We start from the raw sequence: 9,933 nt of genomic DNA on the forward strand, positions 1-9,933 counted from the left end.
ATGTGTGTGTGTGTGTTTGTCTAGACAAGAGTCTCATGTATTCCAATATGGCCTGGAAATTACTATATAGGTCAGGCTGGCTTTGAATTCCTGATCATCTTGCCTAAGCTTTCCAAGTTCTCAGTTTACAGATGCATGCCATCATGCCCTGCAAAATGAGTGTTGGTGTGCACAAGACAAAACAAAAGGGGATTTTTTCCTGGAGAATAACAAAGAAGGACAGAAGGAGCAGGGATTATTACATAAACTGATCTTTCTTACTTTTAAATGTTTTGATCATATGTGATTTTTATTTTAAGAATTTTTGTATTTTCAGTATTCTCAAGGTTTAGAGCCCAATGAAAGAAAGATATTCTCATATCTCTGTAGCATTGACATGGGAGTAAAGAGTAGAAAAAGATTGGGTGTGGCAAAGTTAAAGCCAAGGGTATGCATCCAGAAAAAGAAAAACATCCAGAAGCACACTCTTATTCACAGAGTTATTACATAGTAATAAAGAGACTGTGGGGGAGGCCGAGCATGAAGAAGGTGAGAGGCTGAGTCATAGAAAGGGGTTAAGCTCAAGCTATTTGGGTTCCTGATGAGGAAAGAAGCTGTTTGTCTTGACCTCTGCCAATCTTTTCATCAGGGCTTTTGTGACTATAGGTGGAAGAGATGGCTGAAGAGGGAAGTTTGTGTTAGGATGGGCTCTATTAGAACATGGAAATTTGAGTAAGGGATTATTGTAATATCTGAAGCAGGGCCAGTGATAGGAACAGGCTTAAGGGGTGGGTCACTCACGGGAAAAAGTTTTGTAGTACTCTGTTTTAAATTGAAAAGTTGGCATGTTGATCTGTCACATGCACCTATTAGGTAAATGTATACCAAAATACTACTCAATATGGAAACTACAATTATAATCACCATCTTTGCCAAACAAAACCATAATCAAAATCAGCTTTCTGATTTTACTAGTACCACTTTGAGCCTTGGTGGTTCTAATAGAAATGCCACATCCCCCCAAAATGAGCTCCTTTGGTAGCAATCTCACTCCCACAAAGTCCTTAATGCTTAGTGATTAATAATAGATTAATATTTTATTATATTTATTATTATTATTTTATTATTAATAATAATATTTTGTTTTATGTGTATGGGTGTTTTGTCTGCATGTATGTGTACCATGTGCATGCCTGGTGCCCACAGAGGCCAGAAGAGAGTGCTATGACCCCTGGGACTGGAGATATGGATGATTGTGATCCCTTATGTGAGTGATAGGAACAAAGCCTGGGTTCTCGAAAGAGCAACAAGTACTCTCAATTTCGGAGCCATATCTCCAGCACCTCTTATTGATTCATGATGTTTCTGAATACCTAGCCCCCCTGGAAACCTTCCCCATTTCTCGTTTCTGTAATGGAAGGGAGCATAGGAAGAAAGCAGAGACTAACAATAAAACTTTTTGTTTCTATTTTGGACCAAGGCAAGGGGAAAGTAAGCTTCTCTGAAATTCAGAAAACATATCAGACAAGGCAGTGTTCATTTAACCATCCATTACCCCCAAGTCTGTTCCAGTTCTTTCCTATTCACTCCATGTTCCTACCCTATGACCTAGTCCAGCCTTTTTCTCCCTGTTCTTCTCTAGGCCAGACCTGTTGTCAACTGTGGAGCATAAAGAAATGAGAAAATGATATTCATTCAGAAACTCAACAGGTGAACAGGCTCACATGATTTATTGATGCTCCTAATATGTACCAGCCATTGCTTTAGAAGCAGAATGAGACACCATTCTGAAACCCAAAAGGGGATAAAATAGAGAGAGAAATAATCAAAGAACTATTGGAATCAGTGGTGAACAGCATGGTTATGGAAGCCTGGAAGGGTGTAGGAGCATAGGGAAGGAACTAATTTAACCAAGAGGTTAGAGGAGACATTTAGGAGGTAGCACAAAAATGTGGGTGTATGGAGTTGGAGAGATGGCTCAGATGTTAAGAGCATTGGCTGCTCTTCCAGTGGTCATGAGTTCAATTCCCAGTAACCACATGGTGGCTCACAACCATCTGTAATGAGATCTGGTGCCCTCTTCTGGCCTGCAGGCATACATGCAGGCAGACCACTATACATAATAAATACATCTTTTTAAAATGAGGGCGTCTACAAAGAGCTAAGAAACAGGAAAGAAAGCAGCTACTGCAAGGTATGTGGTGTTCCTCTTTAGATTCCTGTTCATAGCCCATTGACTGAAAAAATCCTGGGAATTTGGAGGTGGTATTAAGGAGATAACAATATAACTAAAGTACTAATTCAAAAGGACCTAAAATTAACTCATTACACCTTCCTCCCTACAGGAATCCTTTACATCACTTCCACCTAATAAAATTACAACTTCAGTCTCCATTTAAACCTTACTTAATATATCCATCTCAGCCTCTACTTCTATCTCAGATAACTATTCAAAATGTATAGCATCTTTGTTGGAAGCATTGCCTTAAGGTCTAGGAAAAAAAACAACTACGTTTTTAGAGGTCATATGTGTTGGTTGACCTTCACAGCTCAATAGATGAATTAAAATACTCTCACACAAGCAGTCTTTCATTCTGTACCAACAAAGTGCAGAATTTTAGAAGCTGATAGAATGAGGTCAAGGGTTATTCCTAGAAGAGCAGACTAAATTCCCATCTGTGAAAAGTGCTTTAGGATTTCTCATGGCTTAGAGAGTTGCTAGAAAAGTCTCCTTTCCAGCCCAATAGTTCTACAAAGGAGAATAGAAGATGGAACCATTGAAGAAAAACCACACCTTAAGCTCTGAATTTATTATTTTAGGCTTTGGGGACCTGGCTGAACTGCAGATACTCTTTTTTGGACTCTTTCTAGTTATGCATCTCATCACTCTAGTAGGCCATACAACTATTGTGCTCATCACCCTCATTGATACCTGTCTCCAGACACCCATGTATTTCTTCCTTCGGAATCTATCTGCCATTGAAATTTGTTACATATTAGTTATTGTTCCTAACATGCTGGCCAATTTCCTGTCCAAAAACCAGCGAATGCCCATCCTGGGATGTGCTCTGCAAATGCACCTCTTCATTGCCCTGGGTGGAGCAGAGTGTTTCCTCCTTGCTGCTATGGCCTATGACCGTTTTGTGGCCATCTGCAACCCCCTGCGTTACACACTCATCATCACCAGAGCACTCTGTCTGCAGATGTTGGCTCTGGCATGCATCAGTGGTTTTACACTTTCACTCACCCTTACCACACTGATATTCCTTCTGCCCTTCTGTCAGTCCCATGTCATCAACCATTTTTTCTGTGACATTCCTGCTGTTCTATTCTTAGCCTGTTCTGACACACGGGCCAATGAGATTGCAGTCTTCCTTGTCTGCATGCTGATTCTGTTGATACCCTTTATGTTGATCCTGTTTTCCTATGGATTCATTATTGCTGCCATCCTCAGAATCCATTCATCAGAAGGCAGGAACAAAGCTTTTTCCACCTGTGCTGGCCACCTACTAGTCTCCGTTATGCACTATGGCTGTGCAATATTCATCTACATTCGTCCCAAGTCCTGCTACACCCCGGAACAGGATAAAATTGTGTCCTTAATCTATACCAATGTGACCCCAATGCTCTACCCCATGATCTATAGCTTGAGGAACAAAGAAGTCAAAGGTGCCCTCAGGAGACTCCTAGTGAGCCACAACTAATGAGCTGGCAGCCCAGTACAAGTTGAAAGGGAAGGTACAGCCCAACATCTCTAACCAGACCCTTTTTTCAACAACTCAGCCATCTCATTGAACACTTTGTACACCCATGCTCTCATTTGGGACTTCTACATGGTTCTGGGAGCACGTGGAACTTACTGCTCACTTTTCTGTATTTGGGAAGATGAAATGAGTCTTAGAGATCTTTTGAGGTGTGGAAAGGAATTCATAGTTGCCTATGACTTGGAAAATCACTAGAATATTCTGCATTTTTAGATGCTTTTCTGTTTGCCATCATAAACAATTTGATCCATCATCAGGAGCACTGCCAGAGAGGACACTGATGAGCAAGAAGGTGATAGGATAACCCAAAAAAGCTTTTCTGGCTAAAGAACCAAGGAGAATATAAATATAAGAAACTTCCCAATCAAAACTAGGTAGAGTTATAAATGAATAAGCAGCCCAGAATCTGAATTCCTGTGCCACCAAAAGATAGCTTAGACATTGCTTGAGAAACAATGCCAAGTGAAGCAGCAACACTAACATTTCCAGTGACAATGTTGAGGATCTGCAATCTGCCTACACTGTGATCTACCCTCAACATCCCCAACATCCTCCCTAAGGCACTTATGTATGGGATTTATTTCCTTCCACTCTAGGCCAAATGACCCCTCATTGTTCACATCTTGCTAAAGGACAAACCTGAACTTTAACGCCATGTAGGCTGCCCATAACTGATCCAGCAACTGAAGGAGGTATCCCTTCTCTATTACCACATGTGCTTATGAATTTTTAGTGCTATAACTATTTATATGCCTCCATTACCAGCCTGGAAGCTCCTTGGAAGTGAAAACTATGATTAATTTCTATTATCCTAGCACCTAGGACATAACAGGTACTTAAGAAATGGTCATTTTGCTGAACTTTGAAATTCCATGAGCTTTGGAACAGGGATGTCTTCAGATGTTAATTGATTGTATGCTTCTCTCTCTCTCTTTTTGTGTGTATTGTGTTTGTACACGTGTTCATGTGTGTGAAGATACATGTGTATGTATGAGTATATGCATGTAAAGGTACATGCATGGGGGGCAGGTACATGCATTTATGTGAATGTAGAGGACAGAGAGCAACCTTGGGGTATTCTCATTTCACATTCCTCATGTGCTGTTTATTTTTTTTTTTTGAGAAAAGGTCACTCACTGGCCTTGAGCTCAGCAAGTCAGTTAGACTGGATAGTCAGTGGGCCCTAGTGATCTACCTGTCTATCTTTCCTGCTCTGAGGCTACAAGCACATGCCATTATGTTTAGATTTTTAATGTGTCCTAGGGATCAAATCAGGTCCTTGTGCTCATGCACTTTACTAACTAAGCTATCTCTCCAGCCTTTAAAGCTCTTTAATAGCCTATCTAATTGAGATGTCACCCATGACTCAGGGACAAAAATTAAGTGTACTGATTATGAGAAAAGATTTTCTAATTCCATTCCCACCCTACAGACTGGACTACATGCTATTGATGCTGTGATTCCCTCTACCATAACACTTAAAAAGAGATATATCTTGAATTAATGAGCACCTCAATTGTCCAGGCACTGGATTCAACACTGGGAATACAGAAAAGTTGAAAACAAGTTTCCTGTCCTCAAGGAGCTGGCAAACTAGCCTGTGCTATTAGACACTGAAACAATCAATTTTAATACAATGGTTACTTCCTGTTTGTTCATCCCTCCCATCAAATATGGTAACCCTCATTTGTCTTGAGGGAGTTTGGCCCCTTGTTGGACCCTTCATTAAACAAATAAACATGACCATGGCAACCTTTCTCTAGACTTTGTATTCAATCAACAATTCATTTTTGTGTGGATAGAACTGAAAAAGCATTCCTAAATAAGACATGGAATAGAAAGTTTATGAACACTACCTATCTACAACCTTGTTCAGCCTTTTCAGTTTATCCTTCCTATAAGCTTTGTCATGATGCCTAAGCTCTGAGTCTTCCCTTGGAAGCACCAAAGGTTCAGAGATAGAGTTATTGTACCTGAAAGAACAGTAACAACGAACAATATAGGTTTGTGGGGAAAATAGTCCTCTACATCCTGGCCAAAAAGTAACACCATTTTGCAGCTGAGCACCATTTAGTTGTTTTGTATACCGAGGCTGTGTGCCTACTACAGCAAACACAGCCATCTGTCCAATAGTTTGGCAGTGTGCATATTGTAAACTTTGAAATTTCTCTCTTTTTTGTATTGAATACAAAGTCTAGAGAAAGGTTGCCATGGTCATGTTTATTTGTTTAATGAAGGGTCCAACAAGGGGCCAAACTCCCTCAATTCTTGCATTTAACTTAACCCATGTGGTACTTTAACTAGAAAAAAGCAAAGTAATAGAAACTCAAGTGGCCTTAGCCTCAGCCATTCAAAATCGACAAAGTTTCTTTTTCATAATATAAAGAATCCTGAGTATGTTGCAGTAGCTCGAATAAATACATAAAAAACATTGAATTTTTTCATCTATTGATTTTTTAAGAAATTTAAACAGATTTTTTGGGGAATAAATTTATACACAGAAAGTTAATTTATGTAACAAATTAGCCATATTGTTATCTTTTTAAATCTTGTTTCAAAATCCCAGCACAATTCTTCACAGACCTTGAAAGAACAATACTCAACTTTATAGGGACCTTTGAAATTTCTAACGAAGACAAAGATGTCATATATGGCCCCTATACACATACAGTTCCCTTCTAGGTCTTATTTATTTCTTTCATCTTCTGGGAGCAATATAAGTTTAGAGCTCTATAAATTAAGAACTTGGTAGGCATAGGTTGGCAATGTCAACAAATGCAGTTACCTATAAGCTATCTAATACTCTGTAGTTAACTAATTTACTTGTCAAGCTGGACTTGTTGAAATCATTCTATATTCTCTGTTGTCCCAATTCAGAGGCCAGAATTTATTGTACATCTCTCCAGAAAATTAACACTATCAGATCCTGAGAAAAAACCTCAACATACCCACATATGATTCAGGGTGGAGAGTTCAGGGAAATTTCAGGGTGTTCATACTCTTCTGTGTGATATGGAGTATTTTGAGTACTTGATGAGTACGTTCTGCTGTGAGTATGAACATGCACTCAAAACATCTAACAGACTAGGGAGAATATACAGCAATCTCTGAAAGTATTACTATGGGTTAAGATTGTAGGAAATGTGTGGCTGTGGTATGGCATGACCCCCTTCTTTGGGCAATAGAACATGCTGCTGAAGTGAGGCTATTTTCTTAGGTATTGTGATATTTTGAGTGCATTCTGACAATAAAGTTTGTTTTGAGTTAGAGGGTGGAGCTAGCCACTATCTGGCTAAAATTAACCATAGAGGTCTTGGAGGACTGATGACAAATAAGAGACAAGAAGTAGTAAGGCAGGGCTGAGAGAGGATCTCAGATTTTTTTGGATTGAGGAACCAGAGAGGAGGTCACTGGTGGCTTCTCCATCGCTCCCTGGATCATTCAGGTTCTTACCCCAATATCTGACACCTGATTTTTTATTGAAAAAGAATAAATAGATAAACACTTAAGAAGAAAATTTCTCAGCCTCTGAATTAGCTTTTGACTTGACAAGAAAATTAGATATAAGGAGACAGTATGGAGAAAAGTACTCGGTATTCCTGCCATCGCTAGACTCAACAGTTAGTTTCTTGTCCAGTACATCACTGGACTGTATCTTCTCTGATCCTGTTGTGAAAAGTATCCATTTAATGTCTCCCTGTTCTCTGGGAAAATAGATTTCTTTCATATCCTAAAAATAATTGTAATTATGGAGTGAATATATGAGGACTTGGGATCTTCTGCTTCTTTGCTTGTACTGTTTTATCATATAGTCTTTATATATGTGTTTCTTTGTGTCCGATATACAATTTATATTTATCTCTTTTTAAGAAATTAGCACATTGTGTTACATTATTATGTTTCAAGACTAGATCTTCATGTAAAATATTTTTAGTAAACTAAAGAAAGCAATGAATAGAAAGGAACTAGTTAGTAGGAGATAGATGCAAAGAAAGTTGTAAGATTTTTTTTCTTTTTGGTTAGAGCTGATTTCTATCTCAAGACCCAGAAATACCACTCTTAGGCATATGCCCAAAAGAAGCACACTCATACCACAAGGACAACTGTTCAACTATGTTCATAGCAGCACTATTTGTAATAGTCAGAACCTGGAAGCAACCTAGATGCCCCTCAACTGAAGAATGGATGGAGAAAATGTATTTACACAATGGAGTACTACTCAGCAGAAAAAAAAAAATGGAATCTTGAAATTTGCAGGAAAAATGGATGGAACTAGAAGAAACTATTCGGAGTGAGGTAACCCAGTCACAAAAAGACAAACATGGTATTACTGACTCATATATTGATATTAGACATGGAGTAAAGGATTACCAGCCTACAATCCACACTGGCAGAGAAGCTAGTAAACAAGGAGGACCCTAAGAGAGAGATATGGGGTCCCCTGGAGAAGGGGAAAGGGTCAAGATCTCCTGAGCAAATTGGGAGCATGGCGGGAGGGGAGGAGAGGAAGGTAGGAGAAAGGGGAGGATAGAAAGGTAAGGGGAGGAGAACATGAAGGATCAGGAAGATCAAGTTGGAGGAAGGACAGAGAAGAAGAGCAAGAAACAGAAACAGCTGTGTTAGTATTCAGGCATCTGTACTGGACTGTTCTTGGGCTTCTGACAGGATATGCTCTCAGCTGCAGTCACCAAGAGCACCATCTGTGCACATTCACTATGTTCCCTTTTAAAAGGGACCTGCCCACCTCCCATCCTCTCTCTCTCTCTCTCTCTCTCTCTCTCTCTCTCTCTCTCTCTCTCTCTCTCTCTCTCTTTCTTTCTCTCCATCTGTCTGTTCCTCTCTCTCTCTGCTCCTCTTTCCTCTCTCCTGCTGCTCCTGTCTCCAGTCTTCCCCCTCCTCTTTTCCCTTTTTATGATCTCTTTCCCTAATTAAAAAAACCTGTGCTTGAACCCTGTCACATGGCGTCTTTCTCTTGAATGCTGCTTTTCTTAAAATACAACAAGGTGAGCTGAGCAAGTGGGAGCTCACTAACACCAGACTGACAGCTGGGGAAACTGCATAAGACCAAACAAAGCTCCTTGAATGTGGGTGTCAGTTGGAAGGCCTATGAGACTCCTGGCAGTGGAACCAGTATTTATCCCTCGTGCAAGAACTGGATTTTTAGAACCCATTTCCTATGGAGGGATACCTTGCTCAGCCTAGATACCGGAGAAAGGGCCTCAGTCCTGCCCCAAATGATGAGACAGACTTTGGTGATCCCTCATGAGAGGTCTCACCCTCTCCAAGGAGTGGATGGAGGTAGGATGGGGAGATGTTGGTTGGAGTGGAAGAATGGAAGGCAGAGGGAACTGAGATTTATATGTAAAATAAGATTGTTTTAAAAGTAATAAAGGAACTGATTTCACATTGCAAAATAAGACTTTGTCCTGAAGTAAAATAAATGGATGAAAATAAGGGCAAAGCAAAGAGTTAAAAAAAAAACATGTTGCAGAAGTAATGTGGCAGGATCTGATCTATACTGATATTCTACATGATACAGATGATAGTAAACCTAATATTGGTAAGTTTATGGAAAGCTCAGAACAGTAAGTCACCTAGGAAGGGAGGGGACAGGGAAGTGTATGCTGCAGCTACAGCACCCTCTGTGTTGGAAGAATAGAATCTCATGGAGTAGGAGCCCTCAAAGTAGCTCCTCTGACACAGTGGCAAAGATTGCCTAAAATGAGGGCCATACAGAATGACCAGAAATTTCACACTGAAATGTAATATATTGATGACCTTCTAATGTACAGACCACATGGGCTCTGGGGGACATAAGCATAACATTCTATGACTTATGGCAATTTCATAAAATAGAGAGGGCAATGGACATCTGAAGATGGATACAGATATGAAACAGTATAAGAAAGCCAAGCAGTATTCTCCTCCAGGTGTTTATGGCTTCTATTTATTCCCTACAAGAAAACACACCAGGAGAAAATGTATCTCTGAGACAAACTAGACACCATTGTCAGAGAATTTCACCTGTCTGAGAGTACAAATACTAAAGGCTTTATAAAATGAGAGCCAGTCTCCACCTGCCCCACATACAGTAGTTAAGAATAAACCAGAGGAATATGAGGATATCATAGCCTCCCTCAAAGAATTAGAAAAAAGTCATAGAACTCTCTTTACCCCATCCACTTTGAGA

At 39.8% G+C, this 9,933-nt stretch overlaps 1 protein-coding gene across 1 annotated transcript; it reads left to right on the forward strand.

Moving 5' to 3' along the window:
- Window positions 1-2,747: 2,747 nt before the first annotated feature.
- LOC100767521 (olfactory receptor 10K1) lies at window positions 2,748-3,683 on the forward strand. Its single transcript, XM_027434105.1, has one exon. The coding sequence runs from the start codon at window positions 2,748-2,750 to the stop codon at window positions 3,681-3,683; it is 936 nt and encodes a 311-aa protein (XP_027289906.1).
- The last annotated feature ends 6,250 nt before the right edge of the window (window positions 3,684-9,933 follow it).

Source organism: Cricetulus griseus, chromosome X (genome assembly GCF_003668045.3).
Source record: "Cricetulus griseus strain 17A/GY chromosome X, alternate assembly CriGri-PICRH-1.0, whole genome shotgun sequence".
Classification (NCBI taxonomy): domain Eukaryota; kingdom Metazoa; phylum Chordata; class Mammalia; order Rodentia; family Cricetidae; genus Cricetulus; species Cricetulus griseus.

Coding starts and splice junctions, on each gene's coding strand:
- LOC100767521 (XM_027434105.1), top strand. CDS start 2,748: ATGGAACCATTGAAGAAAAACCACACCTTAAGCTCTGAATTTATTATT.